This window comes from Callithrix jacchus, chromosome 9 (genome assembly GCF_049354715.1).
Source record: "Callithrix jacchus isolate 240 chromosome 9, calJac240_pri, whole genome shotgun sequence".
Classification (NCBI taxonomy): Eukaryota; Metazoa; Chordata; class Mammalia; order Primates; family Cebidae; genus Callithrix; species Callithrix jacchus.
Window position 1 is genome coordinate 122,892,902 of NC_133510.1, and position 25,372 is coordinate 122,918,273.

At 44.7% G+C, this 25,372-nt stretch overlaps 1 protein-coding gene across 24 annotated transcripts in view; it reads right to left on the bottom strand.

Annotated features, from left to right (window-relative positions):
* Positions 1-25,372, bottom strand: part of CIT (citron rho-interacting serine/threonine kinase) — a 190,073-nt gene that overhangs the window by 95,423 nt on the left and 69,278 nt on the right. For 21 of the 24 annotated variants that reach the window (XM_035257803.3, XM_035257795.3, XM_054238964.2 and 18 more), the window contains exons 10-13: positions 21,681-21,864; positions 3,099-3,204; positions 2,048-2,191; positions 657-776 (exon numbers count right to left, since the gene is read on the bottom strand). In XM_035257803.3, coding sequence (XP_035113694.1) covers positions 657-776; positions 2,048-2,191; positions 3,099-3,204; positions 21,681-21,864 — 554 coding nt within the window. Of the gene's footprint in view, positions 1-656; positions 777-2,047; positions 2,192-3,098; positions 3,205-21,680; positions 21,865-22,623; positions 22,996-25,372 lie in introns of those variants that run through there. The other 3 variants (XM_078337419.1, XM_078337420.1, XM_078337418.1) reach the window with 3 other exon arrangements.

Genomic DNA, 25,372 nt, shown 5'->3' on the forward strand with positions numbered 1-25,372 from the left:
TCTGAAAAGCTATTAAAAATTTACTTTTTTTTAACCATCTAGAGCGGGGACTGGCAAACTTTTACTGTAAAAAGCCGGATAGTAAGTAGCTTCAGCTTTGCGAGGCAGATGGTCTCCGTAACAACCACTCACCTCTGACTTTGTAGCCTGAAAGCAGCCATGGCCAACATGTAAATTACCAAGCATAGCTGTGTTCCAAAAAAAAAACTTTATTTATGGAGACTGAAATTTGAATTTCATATCAATTTCAAATGGCATAAAATATTGTTTTTCTTCTGATTTTTTTCCCAACTGTTTAAAAAATGTAAAACCCATTCTTAGCTTAGTCCAACACCATAGAAAATCGGTGTTGGGCAGGATTTGCCCCATAGGCTGAAGTTTGCCCACTCTTGCTCTAAACCTACATCTTTATTTTTTAAAAGCAGACATTATGGGGTATCAGCTTCAAAAGAAGCTGGAACAAGCACCCTATGATGTATATAAATTATGGGAAATCTAAAGTTTCTGAATGACCTACATACCTGTCTCTCTTCCCCTCTGCCCCCACCCTTCCTCTTTCTCCCTTTCTTCCTCTCTCTCTCTCAAACATGCCTCTCCTGAAATTAGAGGTCCGAGCAAGCCGAGATGCCGCTGTGCTCCCGGGCAAGCAGGCCTACCTGCTCTTTGATTTCTTGGAGCTTCCGGCTCTGCTCTCTGATATCATGGAGAAGCTGCAGTGCTTTGTCATCCTCCTGGGACACCTCCATCCGTGCTTGCTCCAAACTTCGCTTTAAGCTCTGCAGAAAGCAAAAATTTTAATAGGGATGCCCTGTGGATCCTGCTTTGTTTGAAAAGACTCATTAAGAGAGCGGCAAGCTGCTTCGAAGATACCAGAACGGTTTCGGGTGACAGATCACAGTTGACAACTTCCAGTTGGTTGCCGGTTCCAGTCTCCATCCTGTAAAACCCCTTGGTTCAAGAAACATCATCTCAACCTGGGTAACCTTATGGATCCAGCCGGAAAATACATCAGCCTGTCTCCCGCCACCATCTACCTGTCCTGGGAGATACTTACTTGCATGTTCATGACTAAAACCTATGAAGACCCAGTAGCTATTACAACCACCATTTGGATGGCTACAAAGTGTTTTCTATTATACCAGTTACTTGTGGGCTCTAAAATACATATGCCTCTTTCAAAGTAGCAATGACTTCATATCCTCTGCCCAGTTGTCATTTAAGACTCCAAGTCATCTATTTCTACCTCCTGGCTTATTTTTCCTGGACACCTTTCATCCATAAGAATCCCTTAATGCTTCAATGGCACTGAAATATATATCTGAAATACATAGCTGAATAACTTCACCCACCACTGAAAGGCAGCCAAGTCTGGAATGGAAACATAGCAGTTATTCTTAATCAGCCACGTTCTATAGATTTCCTCTCCCTTGTGAAAAAAACTTTAGAAATGTGTGATTCAACTTCTCAAGACTGTTTAATTGGGCACATTAAAAAAACACCTGAATGAAAAATTTAACGAGACAATGGAGAAGAAGACAGTCTACTCTTGTGAAGGAAAGAAAAAAAACGAAAGTCACATGGTAAATAATGACAGAGGGTCTGGATTTTCAAGGCTATTTTCTTGTCGCTACACCGGTTCTAGCCAATGGAAAACTGATGTCAGGCAGATTCAAAATAAGTTTTCTTGTACATATTTGGGAGTCTGATTCTCAAGGCTGCTCAGGTCAGACACAATGCAGACCGGAGAGGTTGGGATGGGAGACGCTAAGATCTTTTGCAACTTGCAGCAAAGATGGATTACTCCCATCTCCAGACTCCGCAGCTGTCTACCTGCGCTTTCTGCTGGAAATGAGTCCAATCTCATTTCCTGGGGACCTCACCTGGCCCTCACTACTCTGCAAAACACAGATCTTGCTTTTGTGCTCTCCCTCTCTCTACTCTCTGCCATTGGCTGTGATGTGCCTCATGGAGCCGTCATGAAACAGGATGAGACACACACAACAGGAAGTGCCACCTCCAAGGGAAGGGGGCTTCAGGGAAGGCTCACACTGCATTCTGTGATGTAGGTAGCAAGGTCCTGCTCCAGGAGGGATCTCTGAGTCTCAGAGGCCTTCAGCTCCACCTCCTTCTGACTAAGCACAGCCTCCACCTCTGACACTCTCCGATGTAACCGGGTCATTTCCTGCTCCATCTGAAATAAACACATCGACAGGTTAACAAGGCCCGTGGAGGTTCATTAGGAGCAATCACATCTCAAGTAGCCTCCAAAACCACCTGGTGGTCTGGGCTAAGGCTAATTCACCAAAAGTTAAGTTGGGATGGAAATACCATTGTGTCTTCGCCCAGGCGCGCACAGTTCTTCGTTAAGGACAGTCACCAAATGCTAAGTCACTCCTCTCATTCAAGTCCCGGTTCACACTTGATCACTTCTCTAACCCAGTTAGCAAGGAAGCCACAATCACCATTTTTCACCTGTTTGCTTTTGTTTTTGTTTTGTTTTTTTGCAGACGTCACTTTAATTTTATCCCAAATCCATCTTGATCCCCCCCCATCTCCTTGCAAAGATCTAGAGGACAAATCCAGGACAGGGCAAGGAGATATTTATTCGTCTGTACTCTTAGGAGTCCCAGGTAAGCAGTGACTTATTAGTTTCCAGAGCGTTGCCTCTGGGCAGGAACAGTGAATGCTAAGAGACGTTGAGCGTAATCAACACAGCGGCCGCAGTGACATAAGCAGGAGTTTTAAAAGACTAGGAAGAGAGACTTCGCATCACTCAAAGCAGATGGGATGCATCTCAGCCACAGGTGAGGACCCAGGCCAGCTGGAAGAAGCAGACATCTGACTGGGTCATGCTGAGAAACGGGCTGCTTAAATCCAGGGCCTCCTCTGGTTTAGATTTAAAGGATTTACAGCAACGGCAAGGCCTGAATTCATCTCCCTCTGAGCTGCTGGAGACGCGACTTCAGCGAGGGCAGGAGCACCTTGCTCTCTACGGATCAGGCGTCTCAGAGCCAGCAGCGGCCCCGGGCGGATCCCTTGGCATATACAGACGGGAGGATCCTGGAGCAAGGAAGGAGGCCGGCTGTGGAAATAAATACCTTGTGACACTTGTCCTGAGAGTCTTGTAGCTCTTTGCTTTTGATGAGAAGTTTCTTTTCCATGGAGCTAGTCTTGGCAGGGGAGTCCAGACCCGACACAACAGACCTACGTAGAGAAAAACCAATGTCAAGGGGGCCAGCGGGTGGGCCTAGAAAGCTGCATTAGGAAGCTGCAACATTTGTTTCATTTTACAAAAACATCTCATGCTTATGATATTAGGTCAAATACGCCCTAAAGTTGCCCATGTCCTAATCTTTGGAAGCTGGGAATATATTACCGCACATGGCAAAAGGGACTTTGCAGATGGGATTTAAGTTATGGATCTTGGGATGGGGAGATTCTCCTGGGATAACTGAATTGGTACAATGAAATCATAATGATCCTTATAGGATGGAAGCAGGAATCAGAGTCACAGAAATCTGAAGATGTTACACCAATGGCTTTGAACAAAGGAAGGGGCCACAAGCCAAGGAATGCAGGCAACCTCTAGAAGCTGGAAAAGGCAAGGAAACAGATTCTCCTCTATAGCCTCCAGAGAGAGTGCAGCTTTGTCTATACTGATATCAGCCCAGTAAAACTAATCCCAAACTTTTTTTTGAAACAGGGTCTCGTTCTGTCGCCCAGGCTGGAGTGCAGTGGTGCGATCTCGGCTCACTGCAACCTCCACCTCCTAGGTTCAAGCAATTCTCATCTCAGCCTCTGGAGTAGCTGGGATTACAGGTACTCACAACCATGCCTGGCTAATTTTGGTATTTTTAGTAGAGATGGGGTTTCACCATGTTGGATAGGCTAGTCTGGTATTCCTGGCCGCAAATGATCCTGCTACCTCAGCCTCCCAAAATGCTGGGATTACAGGCGTGAGCCACCACGCCTGGCCTCATCTTGGACTTCTGACCTCTAGAACTGTAAAATAATAAACATGTGTTGTTTTAAGCCACTAAGTTTGTGATCATTTGTTACAGCAGCCAAAGGAAACCCATACACCTATTGGGCATTGGCTGCATACCCAGTTCTGTTTGAATGCTAGATATATTTGAACTCTTTGTTTTTGTTTTTCCTTCACTGACAGATATGTTTAACTCTTTACTCCCCACAGCAACTCTATGAAGTAGATACAATTTATTATCCTCATTTTATATGAAGAAATTGAGGCCCAGAGAGGTTAAGCAAACTGCCAATTGATAAATGGTTTCTGGGGTCTCAAGAGGGAGCTGGGGTAGATAAGTTGGCCTAATGTACTTGCTATAGAACTCTTCGGAAAATATCACAAAAATAACATAGGATACCCTCCTGAGAGTGGACCAGAAGGATGCCCCCCACAGAAAGGACTAACTTACCCACACTCGTCTCTGTAACTTATGCATGTGCCCAGAGGCAGTTAATTATAGGCAGAGATGAGAGAGAGATTCCAGGGCAGCTGCCCTAGGTGATTGGTACACTGGATATGAACACTGGGATTAGTGAAGGACAAGGCCAGAGCAACAGCAGCCATAGTTTCTTACGCGCAGAGATGTGGCAGAGCCCACCACTGCCCCCGGGCCCACCTTTGTTGCCCTGGTAACAGGGTTGAGGAGCTAGTTGTCAATGACCACTCAGATCTTACCAGCAAGTGGAAGTTCTGCTTTCTGCTGCCCCAAACCACTTCCCAGACTAAAAGAGGTCAGTTCCCTGCAGCAATGCAAAACATCTCTCTCCCCGTAGCTCCTGGCAATGACAAGGGCTGGGTTGACAGTGCCGACTTGCTGTACTCCAGTGACAGCTTTCCACATTCACACTGTAGGACAGCCAAATGAGTCAACACCCAGAGTCATGCTCCTCTGTTCAAAATCTCAGGCTGGGCACAGTGGCACAGGCCTATAATCTCAACACTTTGGAAGGGCTGAGGCAGGAGGATCACTTGTGGCCAAAAGTTCAAGACCAGCCTGGGCAGCACAGCAATATCCTGTCTCTACTGAAAAAAAAAAAAAATTATTTTTTGAGAGCAGGTCTCACTCTGATGCCCAGGCTGGAGTGCAGTGGCATGATCACAGGTCACTGCAGCCTCAACTTCCCAGACCCAAGTGAGTTTCCTACCTCAGCCTCCCAAGTAACTGGAACTACAAGCACGCACCACCACACCCAGCTCATTTTTATATTTTTTTGTAGATGTGGAGTTCCTCCATGTTGCCCAAGCTAGTCTCAAATTCCTGGGCTCAAGCAATCTGCCCACCTTGGCCTCCCAAAGTACTGGGATTATAGGTACCGCACCCACCTGTCTCTACAAAAAATGTTTAAAAATGAGTCGGGCATGGTGGCTCATGCCTCCAGTCCCAGCTACTTGAGAGGCTGAGGTGGGAGGATCACTTGAGCTCAGGAGCTCAAGGCTACAGTGAGCTATGATTGTGCCACTGCACTCCAGTCTGGGTAACAGAGCAAGACAAATAAATTCTTAAAAAAGAAAAATCAGACCCCACCACTGACTAGTTATTTGACCTCTCTGAACCTGTTTCCTAACTGTAAAATGGGCATAATTACCAACGTACTTCAAAGAGCTACCGTAAGGATTAAATGAAATAATGCATGTAATGCTCTCAGTACAGTGCTCAGTACATTGCAAGTGCTCAATAAATGTCACCTGTTACTACTGTCATTATTGTTTTTTTCATTACTACCCATGAAACTTCATAAATAGTACATGCCTCACGGGCCTAAAGCAATTGCTTAAAATGGCAAAACTCAGGGGGCTGAATTTGCTCTGTGCAATTATTCACATTAAAACAAATGGTGATTATTCATAAAAATGGGCAAAAGGGATTAGATCCAGAAATAAATCTTTTTAAAATTCTTACTTTTGGCTAGAAATTTTAACCAAGTTCTACGCTTCTCACCAGCCTGTTTTCTACCTAAATCTAGCCAACACACACACGCTCTCCTTCTTTTCTTTTTCACATAAGATGAAATGCTTGGCATGGCCTTGAGCAAAATTCCTTTGCTACTTCCTTCATTCCTAATTGCACTTGGGTGGGCTAGAGAACGAGACCCCAACCACCATGGAAAAGTAATGATCCACAGACTGAGTGCCTGGTCTTTCAGAGATCAAAAGTCACCCACATGTCACAAATTCACAGACACGACATGCATCAGGGATGACAACCGAGGTCACAGCTCCTTGTGCTTAAGCACAAAACTGGCACCCTTTTAAAAGAACGATGACATGGGTGCATGATGATAGGTGGGATGGGGCTTGAAAAACTTGATGACACATAGGAGGCTGGACCCCGTGGGGCTTCCTGTTTAAAGCGCGCTGCTGTGGGTACAAAACAGATTGCTTTGTCACCTCCCACCAAAAAAAAGAAGGGCATTTCTAGGTCACTTATCAGTGGGCCCAGAAGCGAGGAGACATGCAGCCCCCACCTGCCGGCACTCGAAGGAGACAGAGAAGGTGACAGCCCTCCTCATCACCCGAGGTCCAACCCTTTCATTCTGCTATTCTATGTTTGACAAATGCTCACTGTTTAGAAGTTCTAAGTACAGCAATTAAGAGCTCTTCAGAATAAAGGTGCTAAAGAAATCTTTTTTTTTTAAGAATAAATACAAATCGCATCTAAAAAAAAAAAAAAAGCTAGAGTAAGAATGCTATGACTAAGCTGGGCATGTGGCAACAATCCCATAAACAATCGTGGGATTGGAGGATGAGGCTGGAGGGTAAAGGTCATCAGGCTTCCTACACCTTCCCTGGTCCTCAGTGCAGGTACACATTAGAATCACTTGGAGACCTTTTAAAAAAGACCTGATGTGTAGGCCCCATTCAGACCAAATAAGTCAGAGACAGACAGACGTGGAGTAGGGCCCCCTGAAGCAACATTTGTATGAAGCTACTGAGTGACTAATGTACAGACAGAATTAAGAACCATGGTGCTAATTAGAAGAAAGTGCTTCTGATTTAGGGTCTAGCCATTTAAAATGCATTGTATGACCATCCCGAGCATTTGGTACTTTTCATCACTCTTGAGTAAGCACCCAATTTTGAAGTGAATGGTGGTGGGCTATGAATTTCAAAATGACGTACAGGTATTAGATAACGATTAAAGCCCATTGGCCCTAATTTTAATAATTCAGTTACAATATACCATTTCCATGAATTTCTATAAAAGAAATAATACTACAGACATGGCTCAATTTAAAATGTTTATATTCTATTCATTTTTCATGTAGACATGGGGCAATTCAATCTCTAACATCAATGGTAAGTTCTCAGTATGTATTTCTTGAGTGCACAGATCCTCCCCAGCAAATATCTGAAATATTACAATTTATTTTCTTTTTCTAAGATTTTCATTAGCCATCCTTCTGACTTTCAAAGCAACGGCAGGCCGGACATGGTAGCTCACGCCTGTAATCCTAGCACTTTGGGAGGCTGAGGTGGGTGGATCACCTGAGGTCAGGAGTTCAAAAGCAACAGCAAGTTACTGCTGATAACTGCATTATGCTAACATTGACCATAATGTAAATCATAGCTTCAGAGGTTCAATCCAAGACTAGCCTCAGAGCCACCAAATATTACTGTATATAACATTATAATAATATTGCATACCTATTACCACATATATATTATTACCAAATATCGCCCTGTCCTCTTCAAGCAGCAAGTCTGCTTGTCTAAAATTATCCTGAAAAGTACCACTTTATCAAGCATAGTATTCTGATACTGGCCAGGCGCGGTGGCTCACATTGGTAATCCCAGCACTTTGGGAGGCCAAGGCAGGAAGATCACAAGGTCAGGAATTCAAGACCAGCCTGGCCAACATGGTAAAACCCCTTCTCTACTAAAAATACAAAAAGTAGCTGCGTGTGGTAGTGGGCGCCTATAATCCCAGCTACTTAGGAAGCTGAGGCAGGAGAATTGCTTGAACCCAGGAGGCGGAGGTTGCAGTGAGCCAAGATTGTGCCACTGCACTCCAGTCTGGGTGATAAAAGCAAGACTCCATCTCAAAAAAAAAAACAAAAAAAAAAAGCTGATACTATCACTGCTTTAAGGGAAGTTTACAAGAAAACTCCTATAACTGGTTAGAACTGTAAAACAGTGGGCAATGGGGTACAGAGTTGGAGTAAAGAAACTATCTAATTATGAAGTTCTGTTGACCCTAGAATGGGACAGAGTCTACCTGTTCATTAAAATGTCTTCCAAAATTTCTCCTTTGTTCTCAAAATTCTCAAACTTCAATGATTTTTTTAACCACCTTCTCTGAGCGTGTATATGAGAAAGAGAGAGAGGGAGAGATCAAAAGAGAGAGAATAGAATATAAAAGCCCTGTGATCCCCATGAGAGATACCTACAGACCAGTGGTTCTCAAATGGGGCAATGTGGCAACGTCTAGACTTTTTATTTTTATGACTATGGGTGCCATTAATATGTAGTGGGTAGAGGCCGGAGATGCTGCTCAATACCCTACTGTCCACAGGACAGCTCCCACAAGAATTATCCAACCCAAAAAGTCAATAGTGCCAAGTTCAGAAACTCTGCTGTAGAGGCCATAAAGGAAACCACAATTCCTGTCCTCAAGAAAGTGACAACCTAGGAAAAAGAATTAATGCCACTACCTTTGTCATCAGTACAAGTGCTCATTTACTGAGCACATACCATGTACCAGGCAAGGTTTAATGTTTCATGGGTTACCTTACTGCATCCTCCCCACAACCCTGTAAGATGGGTATTATTAATACCCCATGGCACTAAGGAAGGGGCTTGTCCTATAACGCTATGTTCCCCTACCAGTTACCATGATTTGTGCAGGGGTGCCGGGGAGTAGAACCCCAGTTCAAAGCTGAGGCTCCGCCACTGAACGGTCATGGCTTCAAATCCCAATTCTGCTACTTCTTGGCTAGATGGCCTTGGGCACACTCAAGAAAAGTGCTACAGAGGATAAAAGGGGCAAGGTCATGGAGGAAAGGGAGAATGGAACATGTAAGACACAGTGACCTCCATCCACGACTGGTTGCATTTGGTGCTAAGAAGCTGACTCCAGGCCTGAGCCCAGGACAGTTCTGGGTACCCAAGAACATCCCCATGCCAGGTTGGTCCACAACCACCCCAGAAAAAGCTCACCCCACAAGAGCAACTCTCCCTCCCTCACTTTAGGGTTCAGGGAAGTAATTAGGTGGGAAGCAGGGTAGATGTTAGAAACCCAGGCCAGTTCATGCTCTGGGCTCAACAAAATGCAGTACAATGAGGATGCTAATAAAAGAACATGCAGCCTGCCCACACGTTGCTTGCCTACTCCTGGCCACATCTCGGATACACAGCCAGTTATCCCCATGGAGAGAAAAGGCACTTCTGAGCAGCGGGTGCACGCAGCCACCCACCCACACACAGCAGTGCTGTCTCTTGGAGCATGAAGCCAAGTTTGGGTTTTCCTTTTTTTCCAGCTTCTATTTTCTAGAAAAACTTACTCTGAAATCAACATCTCTTCCTGATATACACATCTGCTTTATAATTATAGAAGCCCACAGAGTATTAATAGGGATCATGGTATATGACACAGAAGGAAGAATGGGCTTGGTCATTACCGCTGCAACAGGAAGACATGTTTTCTTAAAATGTATTAGATGTGACCTAAAAATTGCTTTACCTATAACCTCAACATTTAAGTGAAAATGATAAAATGCAGTTTTGTCAACGATGTATCTACAAATAATCAATATAGCTTTTTTAAAAAAATCATTTAATAGTGCTTTAATAGAATATTTCATATCAAAAGAGAATATAATGTGTACTCCATCCTATAAGCAAGTGTATGTGTTGAATACTCTCTAATCACTACTGTGATTATTAAGTTCATGCTTAAGCATCAAGCCATTCATTTATTCCCTTAGGAATAGGACCCTATGCCTCCAAAATATGCCACCAAACCACAGATAACATAGATCACAAATCCCAGATATTCTTGGGATAATCAAGAATCAGTACTTGAAGCTAAAATGAGGGGAATCAAAATTAGCTCAGCTGAAGGCCCCACCTTTAGTGCTGGCCAGTAGCACTAAAAATACACGCTACTGCAAGATGCTGCATAAAATAAAAAACTCATCAGCATTCTGTTTCCAAAAATATATTGGCTTTTAAGATTGAGCATTCTGAGATTTGTGAACTAATTCTATTTATTTATTTATTTTTTGAGATGGAGTCTTGCTCTGTGACAAGGCTGCAATGCAGTGGCACAATCTCGGTTCACTATAACCTCCGCCTCCCAGGTTCAAGAGATTCTCCTGCCTCAGTCTCCCAAGTAGCCAGGATTACAGGTGGATGCCACCACACCCAGCTAATTTTTTTTGTATTTTTACTAGAGACGGGGTTTTGCCATGTTGGCCAGGATGGTCTTGATCTCCTGAAGCCTGTGATCCACCTGCTTTGGCCTCCCAAAGTGCTGGGATTATAGGTGTGAGCCACCGTGCCTGGCCTGTGAACTAATTTTGTAAGCCCACTTTAAAATACACAATGGCGGCTGGGCACAGTGGTTCACACCTGTTATCCTAGCACTTTGGGAGGCCGAGGTAGGCAGATCACGAGGTCAAGAGATTGAGACCATCCTGGCCAACATGGTGAAACCCCATCTCTAATAAAAATACAAAAATTAGTTGGGCATGGAGGCGCACACCCATGGTCCTAGCTACTTGAGAGGCTGAGGCAGGAGAATCACTTGAACCTGGGAGGCAGAAGTTGCAGTGATCCGAGATCGCGCCACTGCACTCCAGCCTGGCGACAGAGCGAGACTCCATCTCAAAAAATAAAATAAAATAAAACGCACAATGGGGCCCATCAGGAACACCTGGAAATATGAAAAACACTATTCTCCTAAAGACAGTCAGAATCTGTCTAGCTTTGGGGCACTCCACACACACACACACACACACACACACACACACACACACGATATATATATATATATTTATATATATACCACACACACACACACACACACACACTCACACACACACATAATGACACACACCACTCATACTCATATAAATACACACATCTGCACTCACACACACAACCAGCAGTGGTCTTTAGTTAAATTAGGGCATTTGCTTTGAAATGATTAATATGTAGCTCAAGAATCATTTATCAAAAATCATGCTATTAATAAAAGGATAGCTACTCGCATGATTTTTAATGCAGTCCCCACCTCTAAGCCAGCACCCCACTTTACAGGTTAATTTTGTTGCCTCTTGTCTAGATGACTGCAATAACCTCACTTACCTACCTGGATCCAACTCTTGTCCCTCACTATCCACCCTCCATACAATGGTCAGAGGCACCCTTTGTGAAGTAAGACCCAGATATTCCACGTCCCTATTCAAAATCCTGCAAAAGCTTTCTACTCAATGCAATTAGAGCAAAGTCCCAACCTAAAGACCCTGATAACCGCAACTCAGACCATGTTCCCTGTGTATCCTTAGGTTCCCCCTACCCAAACATGCCTTCTCTTCACTGAGCACCCAGAGGTTAGTGGCAGCCTCAGGGCCTTTGCCCTTCTTTCCTCTCTCTGCAATACTCTTCCCACTTGTTTTTGCTAACCGACTCCTTACGGACATTCTGGAAAAATGCAGTCTGTGTGGGCAGGGAATCTTGCTTCTTTGCATTCACTATTACTTCTCCAGTGCCTAGAAAGTGCTTGGCACATAGTAGGCTCTCAAATAGCTGAATGAATGAATGAATGAACAAATGAAAGAACCAATGTAAATCTGCTCCCATCACATAAGCTCCATGAAGATAGGGATTTCTGTCTCATAGTCAGTGCTATATCCCAGCTTCTCAAATAGCCCCTAGGACCTCATAGCTGCTCAGTATGGACTTAAAAGCTGCGTCACCTCGGGATGCAATGCAACCTTCTTGAACAAATAATCACACTCAGCTCAGAGAGCCCATCCCTGAGGACCCAGGCTAAAGTGGCCACTGCAGGCAGTCCCAATCCCAGTTCTGACTCCTTCAGAGCCTTGACCACCATCTGAAATTGTCTCATGTGTGTACGGTAGTTATTTCTCCTTTGTTTCTCCCCAGCAAATGCTAGCTTCTTGAGAGACCTTATCTGTCTCGCTCAATATATTTGTTGAGTGAATGAATGAATGAATGAATGAATGAATGGTGTGCCAGTACTTCTGTGCCCCAGGTAGCCAGTTTAAAGGTCACTGTGGGACAAAAGAATTCAAAACGAGAAGTGTGTTGCATGTATGCTGGCATGAAAAAGCTTTCCAGTACCCGCACTACAGATGCCCAGCATTGGTTCTGAGACAGGAATGTCACAATGACACACAGACTCACCCATCCAGGGGATACCCAAGTGCTTCCAGGGTGGGTGGGAGCATGTGACATCTAGGCTGGGAACATGCACACTTCCCACTGGCACTGGATCCTACCAGAAGCCTGGTGAGCATTTTATAGAAATTGCAGGTTTGAGTGATACATCACGGACTCCATTCAGAGTAAAAAATTGGATGGAGATATTAGGACATCTGTCAGACCCCCCACGTGGAGCCAGATTCCCTCAATGGATAAAAACCAGCAAGATGTCTTTATAAAGCGGAAACAGGGAGAAAAAAGAGAGTCAAAAGCACACCATACCTATCCTCAGACCTAAATAACAGTAACAAATATGAAATGAACACTCACTCTGCTCATGGCACCAACACAAAGTGTGCTTCATGTCCCCATGGCAAACCTAACACATAGGTGATCTTATACCCTCCACTTTATAGATGAGGAAATTGAGGCTGAAAGCAGTGATATGTCTCATTCACACAACAAGCAAGGGGTGAAGCCCAGAGTTGAGCCCACGTCTATCTGATTCCAAAGCCTGGACTTTGAACGGGTATGCTACAGTCAGTCCCCCAAAAAAATAAGCAGGTTGATATCAGCTCTAAAGTTAAAAGTTGAGCCACGCATGGTGGCTTATGCCTGTAATCCCAGCACTTTGGGAGGCCAAGGCCGGCGGATCACTTAAGGTCAGAAGTTCAAGACCAGCCTGGCCAACATGTTGAAACCCCACCAATACTAAAAATACAAAACAAATTAGCCAGGCATGGTGGCAGGCGCCTGTAATCCCAGCTACCTGGGAGGCTGAGGCATGAAAATCACTTGAACCCAGGAGGTGGTGGTTGCAGTAAGCCGAGATTGTGCCACTGCACTCCGGTGTGGGCAACAGAACGAAACTCTTCTCTAAATAAGTAAATAAATAAGTTAAAACTTGGAAAAGTTGACCACCCTCTGCCAGGTTCGAGCTGAGTGAGCCTAAGAAGTAACCCAAGTGTCGCGATCATCATTTTCTTCATCTGTAAAATAATGAGTTATTGCTGGGGCTACATGAGAATGCTTGCCAGACACTCAGAATAGTACCTAGAAGAGCAGATTCTCAGTAAAACCAATTCTCTCACCTTTACTATTAGACAAGTCCATAACTCCTGCATAATCTAGAAAAGTCATGACTCTTAGAGGCAGGGTAAGTAGTACAGTAGTCCAGAGGCAACCAGATATGGCTCCAAGTCTTAGATCTGTTTCTACCTTCAGGACCTCAGGAAAATAACCTTGCTGAGTCAGTGTCTTCATCTGTAAAACAGGGATAATACCAGCTACCTCATAGAGTTACAGTGAGATTGTGAGGATTTAATGAGATAATGCGCATACAGTGCTCACATGGTTCTAGGAACACAAGTGCTCTACAGAAAACAGACTCCATTACCAGTTGTCCAAACTATGCAGAAGGAATTGGTATAATCCCTGGCCATTTTAGTCTAAGTCAACAAAGGTTCACTGAAGACCTGCCAGGGGCAAGGCACTGTTTCAGGCAAAAAAAGGAAGACCTGGTGCTATCCTTGGTGAGCCTTGAAGAGCTTGGCCAGACAACACTACTGAAGTGATTCAGTAGGGGACAAGAAGGAGACACGAATGAACGGGCAAGCTAGGGTCTTGGCAGACCAGGACTGAATACCAAGTTCAGATGCAGCCATTAATTCTGAGCACACTGGGATGCTGTTGAAGGTGTAAGCTGGCGAATGACATCATCCAACCTATGCTTTGGAAAAATTCCACCTTTTGTGGAGAATGGATTACAGCCAGGAAAACCAGAGGCAAGGGATTCAGTGAGGAGGCTACTGCAATAGTCCAAGCAAGAGTCTCCGACAGGTGTCAGCAAAAACAGAAAGACGGGCATGGATGCAAGTGTCGTCCTAGAGGCACCACTTGGAGAAATTGGCAACTGATGGGATGGCGGAGGAGGAAGAAAAGAATTTACGATGACTCAGCTTTCTTGCCTAGAAGGGTAGGGAAGGTGGTAGCTTCTTACATAAAATGAGGAAGCCAAAACTAGCACCTAGTGGCTTACTGAGCGAGCGAGTGGGTCTGTCTATGTAGGAAGGGAACAGAGGATGGGACGGTGAGAAACTGGTAAAACATCCTGGTGATGAGGAACACAGTGTACGATGGGAGGAGGCCATGGGGAGGTGAGAACTAAAGTCAAGGAACTGAATGAGATCACCAAGAACCAACGAGAAGGAGAACTGAGGATGGAACTTGAGGGGATGGTGTACACATTTCAAGAGTCTGATGGCAGCCACAAAAGAGGAGAATGACGGTCAGAGAGGTAGGAGGAAAACCAAGTGTCCATAATACAAAAGAGAAGAAAATAGAAGGTTGTCCAGAAGAAATATAATAATTAATGGTATCACATGGTGAGATGGAAATCACCAGATTTGGCAGTTAGCTACAATCAGTGGCTTCTCAGAGGTCATTTCGGTATCGTTGAAGGGGTGGAAAAAGGTGTTGAGTGCAGGCTCGTCTCTCAGGAAGTTTGTCGGAGAGAGGTCAGGAGGTGAACAGCAAGCAAAGCAAAGAGAACCGGGAGAAATTCATGTAGGCAAAGGAAGAGTTGCCAGACTGGCACAGAGCTTGGGAACATGTAGCGCCATTTAGTCAATGACTGTCTTCTTAAGGAATCCCAGGCAACCATGCAAATTAGCATGTGTAGGCCAGCAAAAAACACAGTTGACAGATCTTCTGGAGTCTAATCTTCAGGACTGGGCTAGGATCGTCTGGATTAGATTTCCTAAAGGTATCTTTAAGGCAAATGAGAAGGCGGTGGAATGGTCCTGCCAGGGCTGCAAGGCAGGCACGCACAGTCTAAATAGAGAACAGAAGAAGGCAAGTAGGAGAACAAGCTGTGCTTGACTAAGAGAAAGAAGAAATTGAATGAGCAAGAGGAGAGGAGAAAATCCAACACAACACACAGAGGCTTTCTAATCCAGATAATGATGGGACGGGAACAACACGAGGCATTTGAGAGCAGTAACCATGAGCAGAAGCTAGTTAAGGCTTTTGAACTTGCTTGGGAAATGCAGCAGATGCATGCCTTTGTGTACCGGAGAAGGCTCTGTTATTGTTGCTATTTTAAAAATCAAATTGCAGGCGAGACTCTTTCAATAGGGATCTAGGTAGCAAGCACAAGGACCAAGTGCCTTTGGCTGGATATAGAAAGGAAAACACTTTTTTTTTGAGTCGGAGTCTTGCTCTGTTGCCAGGCTGGAGTGCGATCTCGGCTCACTGCAACCTTTGCCTCCTGGGCTCAAGTAATTCCCCTGCCTCAGCCTCCCCAGTAGCTGGGACTACAGGTGGGGCCACCACACCCAGCTGGTTTTTTATATTTTTTAGTAGAGTCCGGGTTTCACCATGTTGGCCAGGATGATCTTGATCTCCTGACCTCATAATCCACCAGCCTCAGCCTCCCAAAGTGCTGGGATTACAGGTGTGAGCCACCGCACCCAGCCAGGAAAACACTTTTTAAGGGAAGATCCTCCAACCTCTAAGTATTTCAGTAAAAAGGAAACAGGACTGATTGGCAAGTTCAGGCTGTCTTCCACTGGAATAAGCCATCCCAGGACAGATGGGAGGCAAATGAAAGTATGAAATGTAGACGTGAATAGATATAGATGGTAGAGCCGTCAACAAAATGAGGGTTGCTGCCATAAAAATGATTTAGATGGATTAACCAAATGCTTATTAAGCAACTTGTTATGATCAGCCTGAAGATATGGTGGAGAATAAGGTCAGTGCAGTTTCCTCTCTTTGCTGAGCTTAAGCTTTAGCAAATAAGAACATTCAGGGAGAGAGTATATACGCGTGGGTTTATGTATGTGTGCGGGCGCACACACGCCAGATAAGAGTCTCCAAATGAGAAGAGGAAGAAATCTGAGAAATCCAAGAGCTATACAGTCTACCTACTCAATAAACTCGCAGAGACTGAAAATGAATCCCAGCATTTAGACCTGCCTGTCAGCTCTCATCATACCCCGCCCCAACCTCCTCATTCGTGATTCTCTACAAATGGCTTCCATGTCTGACAAGCACATAAACCCGGGTACCCCACACAAATTTCCTAAGTTTTCCCATCTGTGGTGTTTATATCCACAGGGTTCAAGTCTCAGCTAAGCCACTCGAGGCTACATAACCTTAGACAAGTTGCTTAATCTCCCCAGGCCTGTTTTCTCACCTGTAAAATAAAAATAATGATGGCACCTTCCTCTTGGGCTGGCTGTGCAATTTAAATGAGTTAATCTGTGTAAAGTGCTTGGAACAGAGCCTAGTAGAGTTGGTGCCCTGTGAGGATGGGCTGCTGTTAGCACCCCTCTACCTTCCTCCCCATTGATCCAAATCCACTGTCTTTTTAAAAGCCAACCCCAGTATTTTACTTTCCATTAGTATGCTTACAAGCCCAGTCCCAGCGCGCATATTTACTGCTCCAGGTAAACCAGGATGACTAAGACCCAGCCTTGCCCTTGAGATCACAGTCTACTTGAGGAAATGGACAGACATTCCGAGAAAGATAATCTCCAACAATGTAATTTAACAAGAATTGTGAATTGGAATTACCCACCAAGTGTCCCTCATTGGACTTTGCCTTTCTCTCCTAACTCCCAAAGCAGTCGGATATCCCATTTGTACCATGACATTCTGCTGCAAGGTGTTTGTTTTACATTCTCTGAGTTGTTTCAACATAACCTGCTTTGACTTGTTCAACTTGATGGGAAGGTACCCATTCCGGGACTGGACCTTCTAATTCTGTTCCCCAATCCACTCTTTCCAACAACCAGCTTTTACCAACAGGTATTTGGCAACTGCATATTAACCCTTTATAGTTGGTCAGAACAGTGAAGTGTCTCTAGGAGAAAATTCCCAGGGCCTGGGAAGCTTGGTTTCCAATGTGGTATGACTTTGGACTACCTAATCATTGCTGAGTCCTTTCCACATTCTCTTGGCATGTATAGAAGGACGCTATACATACATAGACTAGTGTATTAGTAATAACAACAGGGAATGTTTATCAAGGCTTTTCCATGTGCCAGGGACTAGACCAGGTGTGTTATGTATTTCATTTATCCCCCCAAAAGTCCTATGAGAAAGGTGTCACTGTCATTTCACTTCACAGTTGAGGAAACTGACATGCAGAGAAGCCCAAGTAGAGCAAGGAAGAGACACCAAAAACTGGTTCCCCAAAAATTTGGGAAGCAATGGCAACAGCCACTCTTCATTCCTCCACGGTGTTTGAATGGCTGGATCCATCGCTGTATTTTCAGAACAACTTTCTTTTCAGAAGAAAGGAAAAATTCCTAAATCAAAAGGAAGAGAGCATCCCTACCTAAAAACAGCCTGCACAGACACCATCTTTCCACAAATTCCAGTCCCATCAAGATCCCATTACTCCTCTGTGTTCTCCAACTCTTCCAAAAACATACAACCAGCATGTTTAAAACAAAAACATAAAAAGAATGGATTTTTACCTTCTAAAGGAAGCTTGTCCAACCCATGGCCCGGTGGGCTGCATGCAGCCCAGGATGGCTTTTAATGTGGCTCAAAACTTACAAATTTGTAAGCTTTCTTAAAACATTACGAGATTTTTTTTTTTTAGCTCATCAGCTATCACTAGTGTTAATGTATTTTATGTGTGGCCCAAGACAATTCTTTTTCTTCCAATGTGGTCCAGGGAAGCCAAAAGATTGGACATCCCTGTTCTAGAGTTTATACTTACGGGTTGCAGAAATGCATGGCTTCACCAAGAGCTTAAATGAGGTCATCCCTCAACTAGAAGGAAAAACCTGAAGAAATGTCTCCCTTGCTAACAGGGGAAGGAAGAGAGCTCAGATCTGTTTTATTAAAACTTTTTTTTTTTTTTTTTTTGAGATGGAGTCTTGCTCTGTTGCCCAGCCTGGAGTGCTGTGGCATGGTCTCCGCTCACTGCAACCTCCACCTCCTGGGTTCAAACGTTTCTTCTGCCTCAGCCTCCCAAGTAGCTGGGATTAGAGGCGCCTGCCACCACACCCGGCTAATTTTTTATATTTTTAGTAGAGACGGGGTTTCACCATGTTGGCCAGGCTGGTCTCAAACTCCTGAACTTGTGATCCACCTGCCTCGGCCTCCCAAAGCTCTGGGATTACAGGTGTAAGCCACCACACCCGGCCTATTTTTAAAACTAACATGCTGTTTCCTGTTACTACCCTACTATTGTCAAGTTCAAGCAACGAAAAGCTCAGAGGAACACCCAGGCATTCAGAGCTTGGGGATTTGGTTTGGGTTATTGTTGGTTAAAAAGGAAAAGAGGCACCAGACGGATACTCACTCTCCAAGGCTAACTTCACCATAATCCCACCCCAAAGACAACCAAACCTAGTTCTCTAAAACTCCCCTGCTCCCACCAACTCAAGCTGCAAGGAACTCCCACTACGCCTCAGTCATTGAAACACTGTCATCAAGATTCTTGCTAAGCCTAAAATAATGATGCGCTCAATGGCTGGCTTAAAAATAGTTTGGGGTCCCAAAATAAGGATCCCAAAAAGTGAGGAGCGATCACAGAATTTAAATCATTCTCACTGCCAATTTCTCCACGAAAACTCCTCGTTCATTCAGCTCCACCTCTGAATATTTCATTCAATTCACTGGTAACAAATCTGAGGTCAATTTACTTAGCACAGTACAGCAGCATCCGCAATTTCTTCTGTGGTGTGAAAAACGAGTAACAGCACAGGTAATCAAGGTGTGTACATAAAAACCTGTGATGCTGAAAAAGAAAAACTCAGGAAGAAACACAGCGTCGCTGGCGGCAAAGGTGGTACCCCCAGAATATGTCTCCCCCTCTCTCCAAGCAAATTTTGTCAATACAACTGCAGGAGCTGCTAAGTTGTTTCATCACTGCCTCTCTTTTATTAAATTTGTAATTAATCATAATCTGATACATCCAGGGTCATCTACATTCAACAGGTGGATGAATTTCTAAAATGAGGCTGTAGGTATTACCCACAGGGCTGCCTACAGCAGAGCAGCCAAGTCCAACAAGAATATCACATAACAAAATGCAAGATGAAAGAAAATTTCTGATTCCAACCCCATTGCCAAGCAAAAGACGCTAAAGTTCTCCAACGATAGGAATACTCTGATGCCTTTTTCCAGATAAGAAACACACAGCTTTATTTGCATGGGCCTTTTTTTAAAATAAGAATCTTACTAAACATTCTGTTGGGTCAGGAACAGCAGCCCATTTTGTGCTCTAAGGATATAGTTTAAACTACCAAAGGTGAAACAGCACATCTTCAAATACAGTAAGCAACATAAACACTTCTGGAGAAAAGGACCATGAGCAAATTAAATCAACAAATATTTATCGAATGCCTCAGCCTCAATACTGAAATACCCCTGTCAGAGAGATCCCTAAACTGAGATTTCTGTGAGAAGCAGAAAGATGTCATTCGAGTCTTTCTGAAAAATAAGCAATTAATCATACATTGCTTCAGATTAATTGCAATGCCTAAGATCTCCCACATCATTCTGCCTTTGCCCCTGAAACCTAACTCCCTGGAATCCTCTCTGGCCTTTCAGATCACTGGCTGACCCTAAGCAAGCTTGCATTCTGACCCAGCCAGCCCACTGCTAACCAGAACTAGAACTGTCCACACATGTCCTTCCAGTCCAAAGTGTGACCTTCAGTGTGCTGCATGTGTCAAGGTTATGCTGCCCACTAACCATGCATCCTTCCACATCGGGCCTCCACTTGTGCCCTGCTCTTTGATGCCAATGGCAAAACCTCCGAATCCTGCTGAGCCATTTCAAACCCATCTGATGGCACATTCAACAGCTAGTTAGCTCTCTGCCTCTCCTACCAACCATCCAGATTGCTTTAGGGTTATGGAGCAAATCAGACAGAGGGACACATTTAACACTACCAAAATCCAACCAGAATTTCAAACCCAGCCCCCAGGGAGGGGATGAAGAAAAACCACTTCAACATCTTTCAACATAAAAATCTCTCTCACATTCAATCACAGCCCATGACCTTATTTCATATCAAATGCCCAATTCCCCCCAATAGTCTGAAATCTTTTCAGGAATGTTACTGTCAAAACAGCACCCATGGGGAGACACCATCCAGGAACCAACATAACATCCCTATAAATCGATATCTAAGCTACAAATACAACAGATAGGGGAAGATGCTGCCAAGAAGCATATCAAATTCTGCTCGTCTCCTAAGTGGTCAGCAACTAACCCAACATTACCCTCTGAGAACCTGAAAGTGCAGCAGCCAGGGTGGCTGGGGAATAACACCTTCCCGGTCCAAGACCTTCCCGGCGAACTCACTCCTCTGAAAACAGAATGTAATTGTATCATGAGAGAAAGAGGCAAGATACTGACCTCCCACATCCACAGAAGCTACTGCATTTTATAGAAATTCCAGGAGTCTCCTGGAAGCCTGGACCCTCGAATTCCAAGTGCTATGTTAACACATTTTTCAACAGCTTTTATGAGAATGGAGAAAGACCTATCAGGTCAAGAGGTTTACAGTGATATTTAGATTTCCTTTTTCTAGTCTCCTGGGTTTTTCCCCCTCTATTAAGCCCAGTTTCTGTGAATCAATGACTCGGCTACATCACACTCCCTCCTGGTGGCTCACAGTAACGGGGCTTTCTCTGGCCGCCAGCGCTCCACCAGCTCAGAGGCTCAGCTGCCAGATCCCTGATCTTGCAGCATACTTGGAGAGGAGCCGAGCACCATCTCTCTGTTAGAGCTCTGGTTCAGCCACTTGCAGCTCAGTTAAACCCATCAGGAAACCTCTAGTTTATGAGACAAGGTTTTTAGGATTCTTTTGATACAGCCAATATAGCAACCCCCATCCACCCACTTGAGAGACAGATACATAGATGGTTAGATAGATGGACAGCTCATCTTAACTCCTGCACATTTCTCCTTTGACCAGGGATCTGCACTCCTAGAAATCTCCCACTATCTCCCCTCTAAAGAAGACCAAAGATTGAAAAACTAACCCAAAGTACCCAATTGACAATTATGATACCACAGACAGGAACAGGTACCTTACACACTGCAAAATGAGAATATGAACAGGCTAACCCCGCAAAGCCCTAACAGGTAGACTGCTTTCCCAATGCAGGCGACTAGCTGCTTCCCTCGGCTGCACTCCCCCCACCTACCCCCACCACCCCACCACCACCACCTTTGGCTCCAAAAGCCTTGCATCAATGCAGGTCCCTTAGAAAGTCAAATTTTCACTTACTCAGATCTACCAAGAATCCCCAGTGCCTTGCTGTAGGAAAACCCCACAAACGGCAGTTCTTCACCCGAGAAACCTGAGGGGCTCAGCTGGCACGGAGAGGATGAAACCCACGAATTCTTCTCTGGTTCATCAAAATTGGAGGTGTCATCGTCAGACTTGAGGGTGGGAACGAAGGGGGGAGGAGCTGGTTAAAGAAAAACAAGAAAGGAGGAGGGGAGGAAAAAAATTTCAGCCTGATTCAACACTGTTGCGGAGAAGATCGTCTTACTCCTTCAGCGCTGGCGATGGCACTGCAGCGCCTGCTTTCAATCTAGCTCTCAACCTCGGCTCCTACAGCAACAAGAGATTAACCCCTTCTCTGCCAACATGGCCACCAACCCACAGACAGGCTGCCTTCCCGCCTGGGGCAAACTGAAGAGCAAACTCAAACAGGTCACTTGGGCCAACGAAAGCACTTGGGGAACTCGTGGGGAAGCCGCTCCTTCCTGCTGTTTCCAGAAGGCTCCTACAGAGCAGCCGCTAGCTAGTGCCAGGATGCTAGATGACCTAAACCTATGGATTCCCTCCTCCAGACAGGTCTAAATTATTAATGATTAACACTCATCGCTGAAATAAGATAGAACTTCGACATTTCGTGGATTAACTGATATGAGAGGAAGGACCAGGAAAAGGGATGTGTGAGGTTCTGGAACTCCTGTTAGGATACCACTGCAGTCTACTTCACTCATACCTGGACAAGTCGAATACGAGATCTTATTAACCACTTTTTTTTTTTTGTTAAGTTCATTATGCCTCTTCCCCAGCACAATCATGCCCATCAAATCCACTGCAGTTTAATCAGCATAATGAAGCACCAGCCAAATAAAGTTCCTACGGGTGATCTACAGCACCCCTGTGCGCCGACGGTGGGAATGCACGATGGACGGACATATGCGGTTCCTACCTCCTTAGGGCTTCACTCCCGGCTTGGGGCGTGTTACATCCTTTCCACTTCCTGCCGACCTACAAAGCGCTCTCGGTCAGGGAGGTGGACACTCGTCCATCAGTCACCAGGAGGCTGCCCAGCGTGGTGGGCTCCCGGGGGTGTCCCCAGCCAGAAGCGTTACCATGGTTGCGGGCTGAGGCGTCCGTGGCTGGCCGGCCAGGCGAGTTGGAGAGGCGAGCATCACATCCCCCGCAGTGCAGGCTGCATGCTCCCGGCTCCCGGCTCCGGCTCCGGCTCCGGCTCCGGCTCCAGCTCCGTGCGTGCGTGCTCTGGCTGTAACCCCACCTGGCTGCCGCCTGCGTGCCAGGGGCCAGTGCTGATCCCAGTGACAGAGCAGCATGAGTCACTGCCCGCCAGGGCTCGCTAGAGCTCCCCCTAGGACAGTTGTCACAGCCCTTCACAGCCCAGGCTTCTTTTTAACTCCTCGTTCTCTGGACAAAGCTGGGTGCCAGATATGAGCAGCAAACAGTCTGTTTTCTGCTTACAGACTCTAAAAAATCTGGCTGTTTCCAAAGTTCCCCGATGACAACAACATCCGAAGTGGCACTGGGAAGTAATTGGAGCAGGGAAGGGATGTGGAGGGGAGAGGAGATGGAGCCAGAGGTCTGGCTGTTCCTGAGAAGTACGAAAGAACATCTCAGAGCTTCAGGTACATGGAGTTGAGGTGGGAGAGGGAGGAAGATTTAAAATGTAAAATGTACACTACCAGAAAATTATTTAACACCTCCAGCCTCTCAAGAGAATTTAAATCTTCCCTGTTAGTGTCAGAATCTACTTAATACTTTGAAAATTAGGTGATGGAAAGAAAAATTAGATTGAACGCTTCAGCCCACATCCCATGTGTACTTCCATCAACACAGGCTCAAATCCAATCTGATTTCAATTACCCAGTACATTTTTAATAGCAAAAAAATAAAAGTTTTTAATAGAAATTGTATTTCATAAGGATCAAAACGTGATTTTCCATCCTGAAATAAGGAAACTCAGATAAAGATTGAGGAAATGTATGGAGAGACATTTGCAAATGATACTAACATGGAAGCAAATAGCAATTTGTTAATGGCAATTGCTAATGGCAATTGTTCTGGAATCTGAGTTCAAATCCCAGCTCCACCACTTACTAGCTCTGTGACACTGGGAAAGTCACTTAACCTCTCTGAACCTCAGTTTCAACACAGCAATATCTATTTCAATGGACTATTAGGAGGTTTAAATAAAATAATCCACATGAAGTGTTTAGCACAGTTCTTAGCATACAGTAATCACTCCATAAAGATGACCTGCGGCAGGGCGCTGTGGCTCATGCTTGTAATCCCAGCACTTTGGGAGTCCAAGGCAGGTGGATCACCAGAGGTCAGGAGTTCAAGACCAGCCTAACCAATATGGTGAAACCCCATATCTACTTTAAAAAATACAAAAATTTAGCCAGGTGTGGTAGCACACGCCTATAATCCCAGCTACTTGGGAGGCTAAGGCAGGAAAATTGCTTGAACTCCGGAGGCGGAGGTTGCAGTGAGCCAAGATTGCACCACTGCACTCAAGCCTGGGAGACAGAGCAAGTCTCCATCTCAAAAAAAAAAAAAAGAGATGACCTGATACTATTGTTACTGCTCACAAGAGTTACGTGTTTAGGACAGAACTTGCAGTTCTTGAAGGCTAGCGAGATACGGCAAAATCTGTATTAAATATTCTTTCCTCTGCAGGGCACAGACATATCCATGTGGATGTTTGTATTAATCGTATCATTTAATTCCTAGCAGAACTTTAATTCCTTTCCACTATACACTCATTTCTCTTTAGGAAACCAAAATAGAGTTCCATTTCTGAGTGAGAAATATAATTAATAGAGGGTAAAAGCCACCTGCAGTGAAATAATTACAATTTTGAAATCCCATCTATAAAATAAGATTCATCTATAAAACTCTTGCCATGTTCAGGCTAGCTTAATGTGGTTGAGATTAGAAAAAGGGGCAGATATTCTTCAAGCTAAAAGGAAGAAGTAGGCCAGGCCCGGTGGCTCACACCTGTAATCCAAACACCTTGGGAGGCTGAGGCGGTTGGATCACCTGAGATCAGGAGTTCAAGACCAGCCTGGTGAAATCCCATTTCTACTAAAAATACAAAAAAATTAGCAGGGCATAGTGGTGCATGCCTGTAATCCCAGCTACTTGAGAGGCTGAGGCAGTAGAATTGCTTGAACCCAGGAGGCAGAGGTTGCAATGAGCCAAGATCACGTGATTGCACTCCAACCTGGGGAACGAGAGTGAAACGATATCTCAAAAAAATAAAAAAAGGAAAGAGAAGTCAATGTGAAATATACTAGCTCGTAACAGGTGAGATATTCACAGCAAAGATTAAAAGCTAGGGATGTAAACCTCTAGACAGCTCGTCAGTCAAGTATAACAGGAAAGTTTGAAAACAAGGGCTTCTTAGGGCCCCATTCAGGCAGAGGAAAAAGCCACAGCCTGAAGCCAAAAAGAAGTGGGGGAACTGGAAATATTCTGCCCTCCAGAAAATGATGAGGATGTTCACCCTTGTCCAGGGCCCTTCAGTGGGAAAGAAATAAAGCAGATAGGAAGAAACAGTAAACTTAGGAAGAGTGTCCACATTTACAGTATACTGCTACAATTCAATAATTTAACATGAATACTGGTCCAGAATCACGAAGCCCTTGGAGCACTGGCAGATACAAGTGGAGAACAACTTG